Source organism: Eleutherodactylus coqui, chromosome 1 (assembly GCF_035609145.1).
Source record: "Eleutherodactylus coqui strain aEleCoq1 chromosome 1, aEleCoq1.hap1, whole genome shotgun sequence".
Classification (NCBI taxonomy): domain Eukaryota; kingdom Metazoa; phylum Chordata; class Amphibia; order Anura; family Eleutherodactylidae; genus Eleutherodactylus; species Eleutherodactylus coqui.
This window is the reverse complement of record NC_089837.1, coordinates 526,590,037-526,614,287: the sequence shown is the minus strand read 5'-3', so window position 1 is coordinate 526,614,287 and position 24,251 is coordinate 526,590,037. Positions and strand designations below refer to the sequence as shown.

The window sequence follows — 24,251 nt, the reverse complement described above, 5'->3', positions numbered from 1 at the left end:
AACCAGGGGTTGGTACATAGTGAAGTCGAGGCAGCACAGAGGATTAAGCGACAACATGGTCAGGAAACAAGCCAGGGGTCAGTACACAGTAAGATCATCTTGTTTTAAGGGAGCAGGTATAGACGGAGCAGGTTTACAGGCTGAGGGTCAGAGCACAATAAACATGCAAGGAGGGAGTGAACAGGGCCAGGTTTATATAGGAAGCTAATTGGGGAAGGTACAAGACACAGGGTGGACTACACAGGGAAACACAGAGTCAGGAACATGGAACAGAAGACAAGCTCAATGAGCAGGGGCATCGATTGGAGCATGAGAGGTTGCAGGTTCGAGTCCTGACACTTACAGAACTCACAACCTACTTTCTGCACAATTTCCGCTCATGCCGGCTGCCATAGGACAGCATTAGATAATGCAATCCTATGCAGACGGCCGCGATTTGTCCGCGTGAAAACACGCGCTGAAAACAAATCGCCGCATGTTCTATTTCTGTGCGGGTCTGCGAAATAGGCTGCGTCCTGCGGTGTAATTCCATCCGGTGTGAACGGACCCTGGCGGCATCCACAGCATGACCCTCCGCTGGGATCTCCAGACAGAGGAGCTTGGACAGCCGCAGAGCTCCAGAAAGGGCCCCAAAATGGCTGCACATTACCGGGAACGCGCCACAACCATGAGACGCACTTCTAGTCTCGCACTGCGCTTAGCGTCCGCGCCCAATCACATCCATTATAATATAAACGGCAGCACCTGCGACTGGACGAATTTTGTGCATTGCGAGACGCACAAAAATACCACCCATTATTTGCCGCGTGTGTATTTACGTGCGCAATTATTCTGCCATCATGAAACTGCAAGACAGAAAAATCACGGCGTGTCCATGCGTTGTGCGAGTCGCGCCCAAGAATGATGGCACGACTTCCTGTTGCCCGTGTGAATGCACGCTTTACCACAGAATGGAATTACTCCAGGCGGACATTTCCGCGCCGCGGCGTTGTCTCTATGGGGCTTGTATTCCGTACCTGTTAAAATCTGCGCATCTTTACTTCAAAACTACAAGATTCAATTCCGCAGCGGAACAGTGGGCATTAAAAACAGAACAAAACCGGCGTCTGCGCTGCGTCCGGGTGAAAAGACCCTAAAGCACAAGCAAAACAGCGTAACAACAATATGGCGGCGTCAGGCCAGGCTCACACGGCAATAAACATAAAACCTCTACAGAGCCGGCGTGACCCGGAGTACCGCCACGCATGGCAGCGTATCTCACGGTCACACGCAGTCCACATGGTTTTTTTGCTTACATTTCCCGCGCCTCTGCTGCCCTTTCGCGATTGAATTGCACATGCGTATACGCGCCCTTAGAGAACACGCTTTCTTTTTTGCGCGTACTACGCAATTCCAACACGCTGTGAGCGGAACTGCATAATGCAATGTAATTGATTGCCTGCGAGCTACGGAGTATCACACGGCGAACAGAGCTCGCGGAATACACGGTAATCATACGCCTGTGTGAGCCGGCCTTAACGTGACAGCCCTAGTCATGGCCGCCAGGACGTTCGCAGTCCACAATTTAGTGCATAGTAACACAGTACAGTTCGGATTTATTCGCAAGGTGTATTTAATGGGGCCGTAAAAACCTGCGCACAAAACTCTCTTTTTTGCATTTTGACGTATATTTTAAAACTTCGGGGTCTAGCCCTTTAAGAACAACGTTGTTGTCCATAGCAACCAATCTCTCTGACTTCCGGTCCAGGTGACGGTTGATCACGTGGCTCACTTTGCCTCTCTCTCCATCTTCAGCACCTCCGTGGAGACGAAGCAGTGAACGAGTTAACAGCACTCAGCTCCTCCTACACTAACACAGGAAAAGGCGTGCCCCGCGGTACACGTGCTTTACTGCCTCATCTTATTGGTTGGACAGGGCGTCAATCTCTGTTGCAGCCAATTGGTAAGGCGGTTCCGCGCATGCGCATCGTTCCGAGTCGTGAGTCTCCTAGACGGCGCCAAATCTGTCAGTGGCCTAAGCGCGAGGAGCCGCCGCCAGCATGGACGAGCTGTACCTGGAGAACATCGACGAGCTCATCACCGACCACAACAAGATCGTGAGCCACCATGACGATTAACCCTCTTATAACCTCCTCAGATGTCACGTGATCTCTTGTACACTATGGAGAGGACTTGTGAAACGAAAAGAGAGAGACGGTCTTTGTTGCCCATAGCAACCAATAACCAATCAGAGTGCGGCTTTGACTTCGCATTCTGCAGTGGGGATATAAAAGCTGCGTGGTGATTGGTTGCTATGGGCAACAGAGACAGGAGTTCTTTAAGCTGTTCTGTGGGGTGTAAATACATTGCAGTGTCTGCAGCGCCGGACAGCAGGAGATGGGGGTCCGCTGCCCTCCTGTTAGATACGGTATATATACACTGACCGCCCCTTTATTAGAACCCCGGCCCTCCCATGATTGGCCTCCCCTATATGGTAACTCTCCCCGTGACCCCGGCGTGCGGCATAAGATCACGTGACAAGTTCTCCGTGAATGAGTTTCTGTGAATCCAAAAAAAGAGAAAAATCCAGTGATCGGAGCGACTTCCAACAAGGCCGGTCATCAGTGCTGGACTAGCCGGGGTCTCACCGCCAACCGTGGGGGCTTCCTCATGTAACGGGGTGCAGAGTATACGGAGAATGGCGCGATCAGGGGAAACATCCAGCAAGAGGGGATCCTGCGGACGGAAACAACTCATCTCTGAAAGGGGTCGGAGGAGGATGTCAGGAATCGTTCTGACCAACAGGCTGCACAGTCAGCTGAATACAACGCTGGAGCTCCAACTAACGTGTCCGAACGCACAACTCGCCGTTCCTCCGCACGGATGGTATAACAGCGGACGGACAGTTCCAGCGCCATTGTGTCTAAGACAAACAGAAAGACGCGCCTCCAGCGCCGTTGTGTCTAAGTGCTCGTGTCCACAACCGTGTCTTCACACACCATACGTGTAATACGCAGTGGAGTCCACGGACTCACCGGCGTGCAGACACTGTATCGATGCGTAAGAGCAGTAGATGTCGGCGTGAGCGCTGTACGCTGGTATCCGCGGGTCACATGATGCACGGCGTACGGCCGCCACTTCTGTACGGAGTTCTGCTGCAGCGCGGGGAATTAGAAAAACAACGTCCCACTGCCCGTGTCTGTGTGCGCCGCGCCAGCAGAGCCGCTGTGTACAACCGTCTGGGCGGAGCTGCAGTGTTTTACCAGCATGGTCGCGGGCATGAGCCCTAAGAGAAACGGGCGACTCCAGCGGGCAAAAGAGCGCAAAACTTGTATCACTGAGCAGCGGGAAAACATCTCCTGGTCAGATGGGTCCAGATTCCTATTGCTGATGGGAGGGCAGAATTTGGCGCAGGCAGCATGAATCGCTGACCCCTTCCTGTCAGCCGGTCAGAACATGTCAGCACCGCCATCTAATCTGCAGGGACTACAAGAAGCTTCCTGTCCACGGGGGCCGGTATTCCTGCAGAGCAAATCTACACCACGATGAATCACTGCGGTTCTGAAGGCCGAAGGAACCCGACCTCACTAGATGGGGCTGATAAAGCAGGGGCGGGGTGTACACCAGTATACGGACACGAGCGCACTGCGTCCCGCGGTGTATATATATATACACGGAGGGGGATATTTACTCCGATTCTAGGGGTTTCACATCCCTTCAGGGCAGGAGGAATCCCCGGCTGTCACAGCCAGCGCAGAGGAGCGCGACGTTCTCCCGTTGTCAGCGGGGTCGGTGCTGCACCAGCCTTACTGTAAACAACGGCGCCATCGCAAACGAATAAAACATTACATTTTTTTTCACGAATCGTCGCAGGAGTGAAGACATCGCAGATGGGAATGAAGCCGTGGAAAATCATTGGTTTCCTAATCGTGCGTTTTCGCTCTCGCATCACGCTATTTCATCGCCTGTGTGAACGCAGCCTGACCGTCGAGGAGTAAACGCTGTGCGAACGATTATACTTATGTCTGCATAACGTGAACAGCGAATGAGACGCAAACAAATTCCCGCGTGTCGCTCTAATTCTCACAATCTTAACATTTTTTTGATCGATAGTCGTTTCATGTAAAAGGTCCCCCAGACCGGCGCATCGTACCACAGCCTTATGGTGGAATGTCTGTGCGCTGTACACAGTGCTCTCCGTCCCATAACCTCTGTATATGGCTCCCACCCCATTCTGTACTCCGTATAGGGCGGCCGCCCCGCCCCCGCTGTGTGTATGACGGCCGCCGCCCCGCCCCCGCTGTGTGTATGACGGCCACCACCCCGCCCCCGCTGTGTGTATGACGGCCGCCGCCCCGCCCCCGCTGTGTGTATGATGGCCACCACCCCGCCCCCACTCTGTATACATTGACCTGTCTAATGAGCCGCGGCTTCTCTAATATCTGTCTGTTACTTCCAGGTGACTTACAAATGGCTGAGCCACACCCTGGGGGTCCACGTCAACCAAGCCAAGCAGTGAGTACCGGGGTGTGGGGGGCTTATGTCCGTTGCTGTCGGGGCATTCTGGGAGTTGTAGTGTTACATCAGCCGCGGACCAGCTCATTAGCGTAACATGCTGTTTCAGGCCTAGAAGAACCCAGTGACCTATCAGAGCAGTTCTCTGGCACTTTGTGTTCCACGCCGCCGTTTCACGTACGGAGTGCAGCGGTTTGACGGTATGATGCTCCGAAGCCCCGCGATCAGGCCGGACACAGTTCTGCACTCCGGACGTGGAACAGCTTGCGCAGAAGACGGTGTGCTGCGCCTTAGCTGTAATACTTTGCTTCGCCTGTGGGAGCGCTGCAGATAACTGCTGCTCATTGGAGGGGATGCAGCAGGTGGTCATGTGACCAGCTTATATTCAGGGGATCCTTCTAATAAAGGGGATTGTCCTCGCAGAGCTCCCCATTGTGTGCGGCGCTCGCTGACCTCCTCCATCTCTTGCAGGATGCTCTATGATTATGTCACTCGGAAGAGGAAGGAGAACCACAGCGCACAGGTACATGTGACCTACCTGGTGAGCGGGAAGTGCCTGCAGGACGGACACCCGGTGAGTTCTGGCTCTTCTTAAAGGGGTTGTGGGAAGTTATAAAGTAACTTCCTATCTACGGGATACTGGATACATCTATACTGGGGGGGAGGGGCTTCTGACGCTTGGACCCCCTAATGATCCAGAGAACAGGGGTCCCATTGCTCCCTGAATGGATTGGGGGTCACTCAACGCTTCTCCGTTCACCTTAATGATGTTGCTGAAGCGCTGGCACTCCGTGATCTCTGCTGCTGTCATTGAAGCTTCCGCAGCCTCCGCTGTGTTCAGGCACTGACCAGACCCCCAGTCTCAGGATCAGTGGGGGTCCCAGCGGTTTGACCCCAACAATCATATCCCACCCCCTCCCGTGAATAGGGAATAACGTCAGAATATGTCAAACCCCTTTAATACATCACTCTTTTCCCTGATTCTCCCCTGTTCCCCAGCTTCCTGTTGCTGCCACTAGGGGGTGATCTGTAGACAGATACATATGTGACCTGAGCAGGCTCTGAACGTAGGTCGCCCCCTAGTGGTAGAAGCTGAGTTTTTAAAAAGGTTGTCAAGGATTGGAGAGTCAAAGCTGGCAGCACGACTTCTCTGACTACTGGATGTACATTATTATGTGTCGTTGGTCTAAAACACTCTGATTGGCCAGTGCAGTCCATGTGAACATCGCTGGCCAATCAGAGCAGCGTGTAGCGCCTTAGGCTCATGATGCGTAATGTACAGTGTGTATCACGTAGCGATGCTGCCACCTTGGTTCATCCAGGTCTGGAGGGTCGCTTTAACCCCTTCATACCCCAGGTGCGTGATGTAGGATTGGGAGCTGATCCTACTGCCTACACAGCGGGTGTCAGCTGTCATTGTGAACCCTGATCGTGGCTATTAACTCTTTAAACGTCCCAATCAGTGTTCAGGTGTCCTGAACAGCGCCTCCCCTGCAATGTGATCGGGAGGTACCGTAAGGCTTGCCATGGCAGCCTGAAACTTTTCGAAGGCCCTCAGGGCTGCCGTGGCTAATTGTCTGTAGCACGTCAGATTGCGGTATAATGTAATACTATGGTATTGCACTATACTGTATGATCAAACATTTACAAGTTTAAGGCCCCTCTGGGTGGTAGTGTTGGCACTGCCACTGTGCCCACATGACCACGAATAGGATGACTGCAGTAATATGCTGCCGGGATTGATGAAATCTCAGCTCTCGATGGTTAACCCATTGTGGTGTTGCGCTCGAGTGTGTCTGCAGCACTGGGCGGGGGTGGGGGCCTTTGTAGTTGTGACCATCTACACGATTGCTGGGGCAGCTGAGCACTATTGAGACAGCCTGGCACCAGATAAAGGCCCCCAGGGCTGTCTCTAGACAGAGCCTGTTAGGTCCTCGCAGTCATAAGTCCTCACTGGAGCCTGTGCATTATTTTGTCGTTTCAGTACCACAAGGTGGCGGTAGTGAAGGAAGAAAAGCTGGAAGGTACCGTCTGGCCTCCTGTAATCGCACATCTTGTGTATGTATCCACCTGGCACTAACCTTATGATTTCTGATTGCAGCTGCAAAGTCCAGGCTGGCCGTGGTGGCTAGCGTCCACGTGTACAGCATCCAGAAGGCCACGTTAAAGGACAGCGCCCCGCTCTTCAGTACCGATTACGACATCATCAAGAACAATCTGCAGAACTGCAGCAAGTACGTTCTCCGCAGAGGTTATCCCTCCCCCTCCCCCACCCTTCAGTGCTAATGAGCAAGTGTTCTTCTAGGTTCAGTGCCATCCAGTGTCCAGCCGCCGTCCCAAGATCCCCGGAAGAGATCGCACAACTCCAGAGAGGCCAACAAGACGAGACCGTGGCCATTACTAACACAGCAGCTGTCAATGGGCGCAGATCGCCACCTGCTGCCAAGGCTGCACAGCCAAAAGGCATCATGGGAATGTTTTCACGTCAGGCGTCCAAGTCCCAGGAAGCACAGAAAGACACAAAGACAGAAGCCAAGGAAGCTGCAGTAAGTGACAGCAATAGTACAGGGTACATGTATAGAAGTAATCCACAATGTACACATATTACCGGTCCTGAGTTACATCCTGTATTGTACTCCAGAGCTGCACTCACTATTCTGCTGGTGGAGTCACTGTATACATACATTACTAATCCTGTACTGACCCTGAGTTGCATCCTGTATTATACTCCAGAGCTGCACTCACTATTCTGCTGGTGGAGTCACTGTGTACATACATTACTGATCCTGTACTGCTCCTGAGTTACATCCTGTATTATACTCCAGAGCTGCACTCACTATTCTGCTGGTGGAGTCACTGTGTACATACATTACTTATCTTGTACTGTTCCCGAGTTACATCCTGTATTATCCTCCAGAGCTGTGCTCACTATTCTGCTGGTGGAGTCACTGTGTACATACATTACTTATCCTGTACTGACCCTGAGTTACATCCTGTATTATACTCCAGAGCTGCACTCACTATTCTGCTGGTGGAGTCACTGTGTACATACATTACTTATCCTGTACTGACCCCGAGTTACATCCTGTATTATACTCCAGAGCTGCACTCACTATTGTGCTGGTGGAGTCACTGTGTACATACATTACTTATCCTGTACTGATCCCGAGTTACATCTTGCATTATACTCCAGAGCTGCACTCACTATTCTGCTGGTGGAGTCACTGTGTACATACATTACTTATCCTGCACTGATCCTGAGTTACATCCTGTATTATACCCCAGAGCTGCACTCACTATTGTGCTGGTGGAGTCACTGTGTACATACATTACTTATCCTGTACTGACCCTGAGTTACATCCTGTATTATACTCCAGAGCTGCACTCACTATTCTGCTGGTGGAGTCACTGTGTACATACATTACTTATCCTGTACTGATCCGGAGTTACATCCTGTATTATACTCCAGAGCTGCACTCACTATTCTGCTGGTGGAGTTACTGTATACATTACTAATCCTGTACTGACCCTGAGTTACATCCTGTATTATACACCAGAGCTGCACTCACTATTCTGCTGGTGGAGTCACTCTGTACATACATTACTTATCTTGTACTGTTCCCGAGTTACATCCTGTATTATCCTCCAGAGCTGTGCTCACTATTCTGCTGGTGGAGTCACTGTGTACATACATTACTTATCCTGTACTGACCCTGAGTTACATCCTGTATTATACTCCAGAGCTGCACTCACTATTCTGCTGGTGTATTATACTCCGGAGCAGTACTCACTATTTTACAGGCATCTGAGCTGAAATCTCCCAGCATCCTCTGCTTGATTGTTGATTTGCATATGATGCAGGAAAACTGTCTTCTGTATCCTTTAGTAGATGTTTCTTTCCATAGACTTGCTGATTGCTTCCATTAACAGCAGAGTAGTGAGCGCAGCTCTGGATGTGACTGGAGTACACATATATGAGCGTAATCTTTTTTCCTGCAGACTTTCTCACAGTCGTTTTTCCTCCCTTTTTTTAGGTGCCTGAAACCAGCAGTAAACAATCAGCTAAACCCTCCGCAATGAGCAACTTTTTTGGAAAAGCTTCTCTGAGTGAGTAATGTTGCCGTAAATCTTATAGAAGACCAACCGTAAGCATCCTATAGTCCAGAATGTGTCATACTGATGGGTGCCAGATTGTCAGGGGGGAGTAAAGTCTATAGAGTCCATCTGCATGTTGAACTGTGAATGTCAGATTACTGGAACGCCAATCTGGGGATAGCTGTACGGCAGGGTCTGCTTTATACACTTCAGTAATGAACGAGTGCAGCTCTGGGGTATAATACAGGATGTAACTCAGGAGCAGTACAGGATAAGTAATGTATATACACAGTGACTCCACCAGCAGAATAGTGAGTGCAGCTCTGGGGTATAATACTGGATGTAACTCAAGATCAGTACAGGATCAGTAATGTATGTACACAGTGACTCCACCAGCACAATAGTGAGTGCAGCTCTGGGGTATAATACAGGATGTAACTCAGGATCAGTACAGGATAAGTAATGTATGTACACAGTGACTCCACCAGCAGAATAGTGAGTGCAGCTCTGGAGTATAATACAGGATGTAACTCCGGGTCAGTACAGGATAAGTAATGTATGTACACAGTGACTCCACCAGCAGAATAGTGAGTGCAGCTCTGGAGTATAATACAGGATGTAACTCCGGGTCAGTACAGGATAAGTAATGTATGTACACAGTGACTCCACCAGCAGAATAGTGAGTGCAGCTCTGGAGTATAATACAGGATGTAACTCAGGATCAGTACAGGATAAGTAATGTATGTACACAGTGACTCCAGCAGCAGAATAGTGAGTGCAGCTCTGGGGTATAATACAGGATGTAACTCAGGATCAGTACAGGATAAGTAATGTATGTACACAGTGACTCCACCAGCAGAATAGGGAGTGCAGCTCTGGGTTATAATACAGCAGGGGTCCCCAACTCCAGTTCTCAGGGACCACCAACAGGTCATGTTTTCAGGATCTCCTAAGGCAATGTCTGAGGTGACGACAATAATTACATCACCTGTGCAATACTAAGGGAAATCCTGAAAACATTTACCTGCTGGCGGTCTCTGAGGACTGGAGTTGGGGACACTGTGTAATGCAGGATAAGTAGTAGCACACGGTGACTGATGTTATGGAGCTGCATACAGCGGTCCATCTCTTGGGAACCGTCTGACGCTTTCATTTCCTTTCAGATAAAGTAAAGGAGTCTCCTGCCACAAATGAACCCCTAAAAGAGGAGAAAGCGGCATCGCAGCAGATCCAAGCCCCTCCCCCAGAGATCAAGGAAAAAGAAAGCGAACCTCCCAAAGCAGCTCTGAAAAACAAGAAAAGGTGACCGAATCCTTCCCGTGCGTTTACGGTGTTTTCTGGTTGCACACGTTAAACTACAAAAGCTGGGGTAACTGCCCATCCCCTCCCCCAACGATGCAGCCCCGCGCTCTTTGTAGTCCTTGTTGTGGACCCATGCTGCCGCGGTCAGGTCTTGTTCTGGCGGCATGGCTCCCAGCATCTGAGCAGTGATGCATCGGCACCTGACCGCCGTGGCGCTGAATCGCTGCAGCAGTCGTTCCATTCCAAAGAGCACCGAGCTGCAGCACTGGATCAGCAGCGGAAGGGACGGGTAACCACCAAATATTGTGGTGTACATACAAAGTCCTACTGATGGGTTGCAGATCGCACTGTATCGGGTTGCGGAGCCACAGACTGGTCATGTGACCAATAAGGAAAGTGCCTGCATTTGGCATGTGAGCATCAGAGCTGGACTGAAGCAATGGAAGAAGCCGCCTTGTCTGATGAATTACGTGTTACGTAATATGGATGGCCGGGTGCGTCCCTTACCTGGGGAAGAGAGCGCTATAGCGGGGGCAGTGCGATGGGCAATGTGCTGCTGTGCCCTGGCGTCATGTGGACGTGGCACCACCTACCCAACATTATACAGACACGAGTCTCGCCCAATCCCCCTTCACGGCAGCTGAAATGCTGAGCGCGGTGCTATAAGGGAAGATTATGCAGCGGCTGCTCAGGATCAAGATGACGGTGACCACTTCGCCCAGATCTCATCCAATTGAAAGAAACCAGTTTGATCCGCAGACCCTGCGCCAGGCAGCTCCCAGGATCTGTGGCTGATGCCAAAGGACACTTGAGAGGTCTGTGGAGTCATAGGCCTACATAGTATTAGGTGGATGAACCCTGTATCAGATGTCCGACCATCAAGTCGATGCGAAGCAGATACAGAGATCTATAGGAAGGGACGATAACCGTCCACATCCCGCAGTAATACGTTATCTTTGTGTATCGCCGCCATTGTGGTAACGGGCTGCTATTGTGTTTTTCCATTCTTGTAGCAAGACGAAGAGGGTTGACGTGTCGGACAGCGACGAGGAGCAGGACAAGCTGGTGAAGAAGAAGAGGAGGAGGATCAAGAAACCGCAACCTGACAGCAGCGACGATGAGGGCGGTAAGTGACTGCGTATGGCGGTGACCTGTCTGCGCTGACGATAGAGGATTTCGTCCTCGCAGGCGTCTTTCACACCCACACTCTGTTTATTATGCTCCGTGTAATTACCTGCTGCGCCGTCTGCCAAAACACCGCCATTCATCCCATCAAGGAGTAAATGGCTGACTGTGTTCAGTGCCCACGTCAGCGCTCCCCGCTGGCTCGTGTCGACTGCTAGTAAGTCTTCACGTTTGATGTCTGTTTGCTTTCTTCGCTGTCCCGCGGAGCGGGGAGATTTAGTCGCAGGTGGCGTCCAGAGCCGTGTTAACGAGAGCTGGCGGCGGCCGCTGTGCCCGAGGGTTTAGTGTGCAGCTATCCAGGGGCAGCCGCAGCCCCCAGCCTCGGCCCGCTTTGCGTCAGCCTCACTTTATCTCTGGGCTTGTCCACTTCCGAAGAGTTTCCTTTTATCACAGTGTCACTTTTTACTAAACGAGAAAAGGTCACTGCTCCAGCGCTGTCACAAGGCGTTAGCGCGGAGGAGCAGGAGACTGGTAGTGTGCGGCATGGAGTCATGGAGGGGTGCTTAAAGGGGAAACTGCAAGTTCTAGTTAGGATAACCCATCTGTATGGGGGGCACCGGCCCACAAGGCTGAAGGGTCTCTTGTTGTCGCAGTGACAAAGCTACTCATTAGGACTGATTTTTGAGGTTCCCCCATCTTAAAGGGGTTGTACCCAAATTGCAAGTTATATCCTATCCACTGGACAGGGGGTAACTTGATGATCGGGGAGGGTCTTGCTTCTGAGACCCTTGCCAATCTCGTGAACAGGACTCTCATTTCCCGTTCTGTCACTGTGGGGGTCGCTCTCCCTCCGCAGTAATGCCAGCATGAAGCGAGTGCGGCCATAGCTGCATTCTTGTCAAGGGGGCTGGAGGAAATAACCTCCCGGTAGACGATGCCTCTTGGGTATCTCCGAATGAAAGTGAAAGGAGTGCTAGTGCCCATTCCGTCTCCACATATGAGGGGTGCAGGAACCCTGCAGTGCAGATAACTGGTGACTTGAGATCCCCAATCTCAAGATCAGCAGCGAGACCCCCACCCTATTCTGTGAATAGGGGATGACTTGTAATCTTGGTACAACCCCTTTAAGGACCAGATTTCCTTCTGTAATGTGACTTGTGCTTTACTAGATGTTCATGAGTTACTTTTGTATCTACAGATGCTCCCCTGCAACCGGAGGTGAAAACTCCATCCCCTCCTCCACCAGAACCAGCTGTGAAAATGGAGACCGAACCTGAACCACAGGTGAGATGGAGATTTCTACCACTCCAGTCACAGCCAGAGCTGCATTTACAGTTCTGGCTCCACTTAGAATCATGTAACAGTCTACTGACAACCATCTCTTGCAGATCCTGCAGAACTTCGTGGGGGATTGCTAAATATTACATGTCAATAGATGAAGCGCAGCAGAGCGCTCTGTACAGGCGTGTGGAGATGGCCGCCAGTAGAGCATGTTCTGCAGACACGGAGGCAGTAGGGAACAGTGAAGGCTAGCATGCTGAGAACTAACTGGAAGCCAGCGAGCTGCTCGTCTTCACCCTTCCCTGCTGCCTCCATGTCTGTACAGAACAGGCTCTGCTTGTTACCTGTTGGCTCTCAGAGGAAGCTCCAACATAGGCAGTGGGGATGTGTGAAGACCACCCGCCTGAGAGCTGTTGGGGGGGGGGGGGGGCAAGGCAGAGATGTGAATGCTGCTGTCAATGTGACTGACTTATAACCCATCCTGTCCTATGCTCTAGCCACATCCAGAGCTGCATTTACAAGATATAATGTAACTTGCAATTCCTCCCAAAGAAGTTTCTCAACATGAATTATGTCTGTGTTTTAAAGAAAGCTGGGTGACAAGTAGTGTGGCCGCCATGACAGCCCCCATATGGCCATCGTGTTCTCCCAGACTACAGAACAGCTGATGGCTGCAGGGAATATATTATACCCCAGCTGAGATGAGTTGCTATTCAGTACTGGAAGCTGTAAGAGATCGTCTCCACGGTCACCCAGCTTTCCCAGGACCAGATATAACTTGTGAAATGTAAGCACACAGGATATTTGTTTGTTGTCCTGCAGTGTAGTTCGTATTTGGGCCACTAGTTGGTGCTTTACTTTAGTTGGATTTTTGTATTCCTTTGTTCCATTGTGTTGTGTTTTCCCTCATATGTGCTCACATTATCTGTTCTAACTAGACCCAGTCTGGAGAAAAAAGGCGGAGACGGAAACGCGTCCTCAAATCCAAGACGTTCCTGGACGATGAAGGCTGCATGGGTAAGATGCGTGTCTGAGCTGGAAGAATCGATGGATCGGCCTGCTTAAAGGGGTCTATCCTGGGATGGTCTATCCCTGGAAATCTCCTTTAATTCAAACAGAAGTAATGTAACCACAAGTGTCAGCATGCTTCCACATTTAAGCTCTAACTATGTGGACATGCTGGGACTTGTAGTTCTATGACTGCAATCAGTAAGTTAAGGGTGTTATTCCAAAATCCACGGTTATCACTTATTCATAGGATAGGTAATAAAAGTCTCTGATTGGTGAGGGTCTCGCTGCCCAGTCTCCCATCAATCGCATGTCCCACTCATCACTGGAGGTGTGCTGCACCCACCCGCAGTGACACAGAGTGAGTGGCGCGGCGGTCACACAAGTACAAGTGCATGTCAGACTGCCACTCCATTCACTCTCTCTCACTGGGGGGGGGGGGGGGCAGTGTCTTGCGGAGGACGGAGAATGGGACAACTGTGCATCGTTGGGGGTCTCGGCAATGAGACCCTCGCTGATGAGACTTTTATCGGCTATCCTGTGGTTGGGTAATAAGTCAGTAGTGATGCAACCCTGACTGAGCTTTGCTAAAGTGATTTTATTCCAATTTGTGGTCAAGTAGCCCTAAAATCAGCCTCTCTCCAGTAAATATTGTAATCTCTGTTAGTGAATGTAGTTTACATCCAGGGGTTCTGACCTCACACTACTCACAGCTGAGGCCTTGTTACCGTTGTACACAGTCTGGTTAATCCTTTGTAAGGGGAACAATACGGTTACATTGTATCGGTGCAGGTGAAATGTATTGTCTGTACCGGGCGTCATGGTAGCAAACGCTCAGCTGTGAGAAGTATTAAGTCTGTGAGAAGCATTAAGTCTGGTCAGCTTTTTTTTTTCCCCTTTTGTACAAGAATATTTTTCATTCATTGAAAAGTAAAAATAAAATAAATAAAAAGTACCCTGTAGGAGCGGAGAATGTCTGCATGCACACAATGGATGATTCTAGTCACTGACAGCAAGCCAAGATCTTGAAATGGTGAGAAAACGTAATTTGAGAAAACGTAATCCTAGTCGATTAGAGGATGCGTTGGCGAGTCCTCCGGCCCCACATGACCCTATAGGAATGGGAGCGCCTGCAGAGTATTGCACCTTGATGTGGCTTGTGCCGTTCTTGGCCGGCGTCACTCATGAATATTTGCGCACGAAATATGCAGATAATAGATTGTTCACATGGGCGTAATTTTTTTCGATGTATTTTGGTCGCACAAAAAAAAAAACCCATCATGCTGTATTTGTTTATTTTTTTTGCGCACTAAAGGTCTCCATAGAAGTCCGTGGGGATGCGTAAATGTACGTGCAAGGAGATGCGTGAAACGCTGCGTACTTATGCTGGAAAAATAGCTCTGAACTCATTTAAATCGGTATGCGTCTGTTTGCCGCACACAAATGAATGAGCCCCACGGGGGTAAAAAGTGCAGTAGGGACTAGTTCATAGTGCGCAGCTGTGACTACGCTCGTGTAAAGGGGCCTTAGCACTGGTTGCATCGTGTGAGCTCGTCGTGTTCTCCCCCTCTGACGTCTCTCTCCATCTTGCCAGTGACTGAGAAGGTGTACGAGAGCGAGTCCTGCACGGACAGCGGCGAGGACTTCAGAGCGCCGAAACCTTCAGCAAAACCATCCACATCCAGCAAAGAGACGAAGGCGGAGCCTAAGGCTGCGAAGAAGACTGCCGCAGCCAGCAAGGGGGCGAAGCAGGCGTCCATCATGGGGTTTTTCCAGAAGAAGTGAATGTGAACTCTCCGACCTGCGCTGTCTCCATATCGTGTACACCAATCAGAGTACAGCAAGAGACCGCGGCACGTGTCATCAATGCGAAGCCTGGACTCTAGATAATGGGCGGTCACTGGGGACATTTACAGAAGATGACCCCCTATAAAAATAGATGCCGCAGTGAACACCTCATGTCACCCTTTCTGCGTGACAGACGATGTAATCTAGCAGTCACCCAGCTTTTCTAGGGTCTGACAAATTAAATCCATCATTATACAGCGTCAGCATTCCTTGTCCCCTGCAGGAGCCTAAGAAAGCTGGGTGCCGACCTTCTGGACAGGCATCTGTTAAAGGGAAGCGGTCCCTCTGGTACTGATACATGTCCTACTACCCATGGAAAGCTGGTGACCTCCCTCGTGTCAGCTGCAATGGTGTGCATATCTGAGGTCACCCAGCTTTCCCAGCAGCAGGTACACCCTGACGGAGGTGGCGGCTCTTTAGGGGGACGCGCTGGGTCTTGTAATATTGTAAATGGTCTATTTTTTTACATTCTGTATTATATCGCTCGCTCCAGCGTTGACTGTTGTACCGGATTTTATGCACGCCCTGCGGACGTTCACATATGTGAGGGCGAGATCGCTCCAATGTATGAAGTGAATGGATGACAGAACATCATGGGCTTCCCAGTCTGTATGACAGTTACCCCCGTGTTATATACTGGTTGTATCACTACCTACATGGTGTCTATTAAATGTTACTGTACAAAGTGCCGGCTGCCTGTTATATACCCGTATACACTGCTCAAAGACCAGGGGCACTTGGCTCACAGGTTAGATCTCGTACCATGGCATCTCCACACTTTTCGTGTGTGTGTGTGTGTGTGTGTGTGTGTCCGTGTGTGTGTGTGTCCGTGTGTCCGTCCCTTCTCTACTGATTACTCTAAGCTCTGCTTGTTCGTACAGGAAAAGGACAAACGTCTCATTCTGCATCAAACTGCTGTAGCTCCAGTTAGTATCCGGCCAAAAGACAAGATTTTGTTTTTTAAGCTCCGATTCTTGGCTTTGCAAAGAGATGAAAGGTTTGGTAGCACCGACAGAACCAAAGCTACAGCTGTTTGAAGTTGGGTAGGGAGTACTGAATTTACTGCAGTCTGTGCGCTGAGCAGAGGGGGACAGCAGAGAGCCATCTGTCTCCTGTGTGTCCAACTGTTCCAGAGGATGGGAACATGGACTTGTGTTCATTATCCTCCACTTGTCAATCAGAGGACCTATTTGCTCTCTGATTGTTGTATTTGGGGGCTTCTCTTATCCAGGAGAGGAGTGAGAAGATGAACAAGTGCTTATCAAATTCCTCTGCGCCCTTTAACCCCACAGATGCCATGTCATAATGCTTTGAATATTGAAAAAACAAAAAAAGCTACATATAAACGCTATCAAACCTTCCACTTATCCAGCGCACTAAATAAGGACAGCAACTATTCATCTCTCTTCCCCGAAACAGAAATATAATGTTGTGAACACCTCAGACCGGTACCAATAAAAACGAGTCATCCTGCAGAGAATCGGTGCTCCTGTACAACAGGGTCTGTAATAGTAACATACAGCTGTGTGAGCAGAACCATCAATGTACGTTCACTGACTGCATTCACCGCGTATTACGTATTTTGGCCTGGCTACAAGATGTGATACGGACGGGCATGGAGGCATACCGGTTCTGTATGGTATCCTGCGGCATATCACACATTTGCTGTAACTGAGCCTCTAGATCATGTATACTCGTAGGTTGTTGGCGTCCCAGGTGGTCCCATACATGTTCTACTGGTGATAAATCTGGCAACCGGGGCGGCCACGGTTATGGGGGCTTCCTGTGACCCCCTTCTGTGTGCGGTCGAGCATTATCCTGCTGCCTCCTGTGAGCCGCCATGAGAGGAGCACATGACAGAAAAATGGCAACTCCTTCTAGGGGCAGATTGACAGCAAGATGTACAGTTCCACAACATTGGATAAACACTCTTTCTGATGCGGTCTTCACCTTCCTCCTCTAGAGGGCAGAAGAGCAGCACCTCACTTTGTAGGTCCCTCTACTAGAACCTGTCTTAGTTTCTCTCTTTCCAGCCCCCATCTAGTGCCGGTGGACCTGCTTTGGCTTTCAAAACCACCGGAATTTGCCATTGTGTAGATTCCACTAGACGATTAAATCAATCTACAGAAATATCGGCCCCTGCGGACAGGAAGCTTCTTGATTAGCTGGCAGTGCTGACATGTTCTGACCAGCTGACAGGAAGGGGTCCGCGATTCATGCTGCTTGCACCAAATTCTGACCTCCCATCAGCAGCAGAAATCTGGCCCCATCTGACCAGGAGATGTTTTCCTGCTGCTCAGTGATACAAGTTTTGCGCTCTTTTGCCCGCTGGAGTCTTTCTGTTGCTCTTAGACACAATGGCGCTGGAACTGGTCGCCTGCTGTTATACCATCCGTGCGGAGGAACGGCGAGTTGTGCGTTGATCCCTCCTCCAATAATTGCACAGTAAATCCCCGTCGTCTGCTGCACAGTGATTGGGGAATTGGGGAGATGATTGCTCCTCGGAGCAGGAGATGACCCAGCGGTGGGTGGTCGATGCTTTACGAGACGTCCTCTACACCTTCCCTCTGAACTCGTCTTTCTGTTTTCTTGGACGCCCAATAAAATTTCTTGAGACTTTTCAGATCTGTCCACAAAAATGTATCTCATCGTCTTTAACGATGTATGAAGTACAATATTTCGGGAACAGTGATGAAAGGCAAAGGTGATATGTATTCTTAATCTACGGGAAGTCGGTGATGACCGAGGCGAGCCTTCACCTCCAGGCCGGGATAACTTATAGAGGGTAAGATAAGGAGGAGCAGCACTTGGCTTCTGTAAGGTGGAGTCCATTATTTCTTTTGCTACAGTATTTTGGGTAAGACAGTGTTGAGTGGGACCCGAGCGTCTGCAGAGAGCAGCGTCTCACTCACCTGCTCCCACGGCCCCGGCTCTTTCATGTGCCAGGCAGCCGGTGAGATTTTGCGCGGCGAAATCGCGGCCGTCTGCATAGGATTGCGTTTGTTAACGTAATCCTATGGCCGCTTCCAGGGGCGGGAAATCCCGCCGCAGAATTTCCGCCCATCTGCAGGCGGCCTTAGAGTCCTTGGATGAAACAACTCCACGAGAGTAAAATGTGTCCATCCAAACGTCCAGTCATGTCCTGGCTGGGGGTGGGTGATATGCCAAATGGGAACAGTTTGGGCATCTTTTGACCTCTAAGACATTTGATGACTAACTACATTCACCTCACCAGGTGTAGGGCCGACGACGGGGTTCGGCGGGGAAGGGACGTCACCAGGTGTAGGGCCGACGACGGGGTCCGGCGGGGAAAGGACGTCACCAGGTGTAAAGCCGACGACGGGGTCCGGCGGGGGGGGGGGGGGGCGTCACCAGGTGTAGAGCCGACGACGGGGTCTGGCGGGGGGGACCTCGCCAGGTGTAGAGCCGACGACGGGGTCTGGCAGGGGGGACCTCGTCAGGTGTAGAGCCGACGACGGGGGTCTGGCGGGGGGGACCTCGTCAGGTGTAAAGCCGACGACGGGGTCCGGCGGGGAAGGGACATCGCCAGGTGTAGAGCCGACGACGGGGTCCGGCGGGGGACCTCGCCAGGTGTAGAGCCGACGACGGGGGTCTGGCGGGGGGGACCTCGCCAGGTGTAGAGCCGACGACGGGGTCTGGCGGGGGGGGACCTCGTCAGGTGTAAAGCCGACGACGGGGTCCGGCGGGGAAGGGACATCGCCAGGTGTAGAGCCGACGACGGGGTCCGGCGGGGGGGGACCTCGCCAGGTGTAGAGCCGACGACGGGGTCCGGCGGGGAAGGGACGTCGCCAAGTGTAGAGCCGACGACGGGGTCCGGCGGGGGGGGGACGTCACCAGGTGTAGAGCCGACGGCGGGGGATGTCACCAGGTGTAGAGCCGACGACGGGGTCCGGCGGGGGGGAGGGGGGGCGTCACCAGGTGTAGAGCCGACGACGGGGTCCGGCGGGGGGGCGTCACCAGGTGTAGAGCCGACGACGGGGTCCGGCGGGGGGGGGGGGGCGTCACCAGGTGTAGAGCCGATGACGGGGTCCGGCGGGGGGGGGGGGGGGTTGCGTCACCAGGTGTAGAGCCGACGACGGGGTCCGGCGGGGGGGGGGGGGGTTGCGTCACCAGGTGTAGAGCCGACGACGGGGTCCGGCGGGGTGGGGACCTCACCAGGTGTAGAGCCGACGACGGGGTCCGGCGGGGGTGGGGGGCGTCACCAGGTGTAGAGCCGACGACGGGGTCCGGCGGGGGGTGGGGACCTCACCAGGTGTAGAGCCGACGACGGGGTCCGGCGGGGGTGGGGGGCGTCACCAGGTGTAGAGCCGACGACGGGGTCTGGCGGAGGGGGGGGGCGTCACCAGGTGTAGAGCCGACGACGGGGTCCGGCGGGGGACGTCACCAGGTGTAGAGCCGACGACGGGGTCTGGCGGGGGGGGGGGGGCGTCACCAGGTGTAGAGCCGACGACGGGGTCCGGCGGGGGTGGGGGGCGTCACCAGGTGTAGAGCCGCCGACGGGGGGGGGGGGGGGCGTCACCAGGTGTAGAGCCGACGACGGGGTCCGGCGGGGGGCGTCACCAGGTGTAGAGCCGACGACGGGGTCCGGCGGGGGTGGGGGGCGTCACCAGGTGTAGAGCTGCCGACGGGGGGGGGCGTCACCAGGTGTAGAGCCGACGACGGGGTCCGGCGGGGGGGGGGGGGGCGTCACCAGGTGTAGAGCCGACGGCGACGGGGTCTGGCGGGGGTGGGGGGCGTCACCAGGTGTAGAGCCGACGACGGGGGGGGGGGCGTCACCAGGTGTAGAGCCGACGACGGGGTTCGGGGGGGGGGGCGTCACCAGGTGTAGAGCCGACGACGGGGTTCGGGGGGGGGGGGGGCGTCACCAGGTGTAGAGCCGACGACGGGGTCCGGGGGGGGCGTCACCAGGTGTAGAGCCGACGACGGGGTTCGGGGGGGGGGGGGGCGTCACCAGGTGTAGAGCCGACGACGGGGTTCGGGGGGGGGGGGGGTGTCACCAGGTGTAGAGCCGACGACGGGGTTCGGGGGGGGCGTCACCAGGTGTAGAGCCGACGACGGGGTCCGGCGGGGGGGGGGGTGGGGGTGGGACACGTCACCAGGTGTAGGGCCGCCGACAGCGTCCGGCGGGGGGGGGGGGGAGGTCACCAGGTGTAGAGCAGACAAGGGGGTTCAGCGGGGGAGACGTCACCAGGTGTAGAGCCGTCAATGGGGTCTGGCGGGGGGGGGGATGTCACCAGGTGTAGAGCCAGCAACGGGGTCTGGCGGGGGGCATGTCACCAGGTGTAGAGCCGGCAACGGGGTCTGGGGAAGGGGGGGGGATGTCACCAGGTGTAGAGCCGGCAAGGGGATCTGGCGGGGAGGTGAGGGATGTCACCAACTGTAGAGCCGGCAACGGGGTCTGGCAGCGGGGAATGTCACCAACTAATCAGTATGGACATTGCAGCACTTCTTAACCTTCCAAAGTTCACGTTTAGCCATCTTATTGAGAGATGGCAACCATCCGGTGTGTGCGGTGAGCTGTGAAGACATCACACACATCGTCTGCCCTCGCTCAGGAGATCTCACAGGACACTGGAACATCCACTAGCACCAGAACCATCCATAGGGACCGGCGTGTGAAGGGTTACCACGGACGAGCAGTAACATCACTGCACAGCGGCGCCTGTGATGGGGCTTGGAGCGACGGACTGTAAGTGAATGGAAGCAAGTGTTGTGGGCAGCTGAATCGCAGTATTGCGCCATCTGATTGGAAGATGGATTTGGGTGTGGTGGTTGTCTACAGAGTGGTTTCTATGTGATGTCATCATCTCAACAGTGAAGTTTGGGGTGTAGGGGTGGGGGGTCCTGCCAGGAACAACTATGGCATTGGTTATAGTGAAGTCCACCCCAAACACCACTGGGTACAGAGACATCCCGGACAATATGGCATCACCTCCCCTGTGGTAATACTCTGGTACAGCGCCATGTCTCCACCAACATGACTGAGCGCTATGTCATACGGCTGCAGTGTGGAGGAGCAGAACGTCTGCAGGGTTACTTGTCCAGCCCGAAGTCTGCATCTCAGTCCCGTCAAGAATCTTTAGGACCAACTAGAACGCCATAGCTGTGGGCCCAACGCGTCCATCATCCGCCATCACTATCTGACGCTCCTCCAAAAATGGAAGCAAATCCCTCCACACATCTATGGGAATTTGGTGGAAAGCAGCCTATGAGGGTCACTGCAGTCATTGAGGCCAAAGGCGGCCCAACACCAGATGGAAAATGTGAAGAAAATGGAATTTCATCACCTTCTGTGAGCGTCCACATACTTCTGTCAGCATAGTGTGGCATGAAAAGACCCGGCTGATTGGAGAAGACGATTCTACTTAATGGAAGAACAAGAAGAAGACAATGAAAAGAATGAAGTCCAGACAAAAGACGGAAACTTCTGGAGAAATTATTCCCCTTTAGGAAAATATATCTGCTTTCTTCCACAAACAGCGCCACCGCTGTGCACAGAGTGAGGCTGGTATTGCAGCTCCGCTCCATTGCAGTAAACGTCGCCGAGCTCATCTAGCACACACAACCCGCGAACAGGTGTGGCGCTGTTTTTAGAAGAAAACAGTCATGTTCTTCTAATCCTGGACCCACTTGAAGGCTGCATCTTGGGGTTGAGGATCCTAAGAAGGGAGTTTGTGTCGCCAGCCGTTGTAGCGCTTGTGGGCTGACGTGGACGTTCATACCGGAGTGTTTCCGTGTCTCCTGCTTGTGTTTTATGTCTACTATTCCAAGTATGGTGGGCATGGAGGATAGAAGAATGCGACTAACACACGAGTTGTTAGTTTTTATGTATCAGAACCTGGGGAGTTAAAGGGTTTTTCGAGAAGTATATGGTGGTATTAGTTAGCCCTGTGCACCGTGTGGCGGTGGTATTTGAACCCGGTATAGTCCTATTTGAGCACTGTATAGCCCTCTTATTTCGCTGCTATATAGCACTCACATATGTGCACTGCATGGTAATATTATTTAGGCACTATATGAAGGTATTATTTGAGCTGTTATATGTACACTGTAGGGTGGTATTATGTTCGGTGTTGTATAAAACCTATTTCGGCACTATATAGCAGTTTTTGAGAACATAAAGTTGCTACTTTTTGAGCTCTTTATATCTTTTTTTCCTGGGCAATGTATGGCGGTATTATTTCAGCTCTGTATAGCACTTATTTGGCCACTGCATTACTTATATTTGTGCACTATATGGTGGTCATAATGACTATAGAAGGTATTATTTGATTTTTGTATAACATTGCTATTTGATCATTGTATGGAGGTATTATTTTGTCAATGTATACCAATGGTAGTTAGGCACTATATAGTGGTGTATTTTGAACATTCTATGGCGGTAGTATGGGAGCTCTGCTTAGAACTGTTCTTTAGGCGCTGTATAGCATTGTAATTTGGGCACTGTGTGGAGGTATTAAGATCCATATAACATTCTGGAGGACAGTATAATGCTGTTATATGCACGCTGTATGGCGGTATTATATGGTCACTGCATAGAATTGTATTTGGCTGATGTAGTACATTGTTTTTTAGGCACTATATGGTGGAGTTATTTGGACACTATGGTGGCATTATTTGACTTCTGCATAGCCCTGTTTTGGGGCACTGTATGGAAGTATTACGTTCTGTATAACAGTCTTATTTGGGGACTGCATATTAGTGTCATTTGCACTCTATTACACATTTATTTCAGGCACTATGATGGAATTTCAGCACTATATGGCACTCTTTATTGGGTGCGGTATTAAGCTCTGTATAACACTGATTAGGGGACGATATAGTGCAGTTCTATGGGCACTGTATGGTGGTGTCATTTGAGCGCTGTATAACCGTGTATGGTGTTGGTTCAGCTCTGTATGGCGCTGGCATTTGATCGACTTCATTAAAGATATTTGGTTGTCCTTTAAGAGAGCGTTCTATAGGGGAGCTACGAAGATACAAAACTTTAGGAAGGCCAAGATGGATCCGCTCAGTGATGCCCTTAGGGTTAGTGACGGGGACAATGTCCTCAGTAATAAGAGGACAAACAGTGAATGGGAAATGTTTAAAAACATCCTAATTACTTACCGGGAGTCACCGGATCCTGTGTATCCGGACTTCTCCAAAGCGTCCGATCCTGTGCCGCATAAAAGGTTGGTATATAGAATGAGATGCTTGGTCTGGGGAGAATGTGTGTAAGTAACTGGACAGGGATAGGAAGCAGAGGGGGGGTATAAATGGTACATACTCTTGTTGGGTCACTGTTACTAGTGGGGTACCACAGGGGGCAGTATTGGAGGGGTCACTGTTATCAATGGGGTACCACAGGGGGCAGTACTGAAGGGGTCACTGTTACTAGTTGGGTACCACAGGGGGCAGTACTGGAGGGGTCACTGTTATCAATGGGGTACCACAGGGGGCAGTACTGAAGGGGTCACTGTTACTAGTTGGGTACCACAGGGGGCAGTACTGAAGGGGTCACGGTTACTAGTTGGGTACCACAGGGGGCAGTATTGAGCCTATTCTTAATATATTTATTAATGACCCGGTAGAAGGACAGTGCAGTAAACTATCAATATTTGCAGATGATACAAAACTATGTAAAGTAATTAACAAAAGAGTATCTGGACATGTTGGGGCAGACAAGTGGCAAATGAGGGGTAACACGGATACATGTATGGTTCTGCACACGGGGAGAGGAAATACATGTCACCATTACACACTAGATGGGAAACCTCTGGGGACGCCGACATGGAGAAGGACTTGGGGGGGTTTATAACTGTAAGCTTAACTGGAGCAACCAGTGTCAGGCAGCTGCTGCCAAGGCAAATAGCATTATGGGGGTCATAACAAAAGGTCTAGGGGCGCATGACGAAAACAATGTTTTTCCTCTTTACAAGTCACCAGTCAGACCACATGTGGAATATTGTGGACAGTTTTGGGCACCGGTGCTCGAGAAGGACATATCAGAGCTTGAGCGGGTACAAAGGGGGCAACTAAAGTAATAAATGGAATGGGCGGACTACAACACCCAGAGAAGTCAGCAAAATTGAGGT

At 51.7% G+C, this 24,251-nt stretch overlaps 1 protein-coding gene across 1 annotated transcript; it reads left to right on the top strand.

The window, feature by feature from the left end:
- The first annotated feature begins 1,960 nt into the window (after positions 1–1,960).
- POLD3 (DNA polymerase delta 3, accessory subunit) lies at positions 1,961–15,841 on the top strand. Its single transcript, XM_066588367.1, has 12 exons — positions 1,961–2,096; positions 4,439–4,494; positions 4,966–5,068; positions 6,479–6,518; positions 6,596–6,728; positions 6,800–7,040; positions 8,529–8,601; positions 9,753–9,891; positions 10,905–11,017; positions 12,215–12,300; positions 13,236–13,314; positions 14,900–15,841. Exons 1-12 carry the CDS (start codon positions 2,040–2,042, stop codon positions 15,088–15,090), a joined length of 1,311 nt encoding a protein of 436 aa, XP_066444464.1. The 5' UTR covers positions 1,961–2,039; the 3' UTR covers positions 15,091–15,841.
- Positions 15,842–24,251: the final 8,410 nt, after the last annotated feature.

Excerpts from the sequence above, each read along its gene's own strand:
- POLD3 (XM_066588367.1), top strand. The coding sequence starts at position 2,040 with ATGGACGAGCTGTACCTGGAGAACATCGACGAGCTCATCACCGACCAC. Across the intron at positions 7,041-8,528 it reads CAGAAGCCAAGGAAGCTGCA|GTGCCTGAAACCAGCAGTAA; the intron begins GTAAGTGACAGC and ends CCCTTTTTTTAG. Across the intron at positions 12,301-13,235 it reads AGACCGAACCTGAACCACAG|ACCCAGTCTGGAGAAAAAAG; the intron begins GTGAGATGGAGA and ends TGTTCTAACTAG.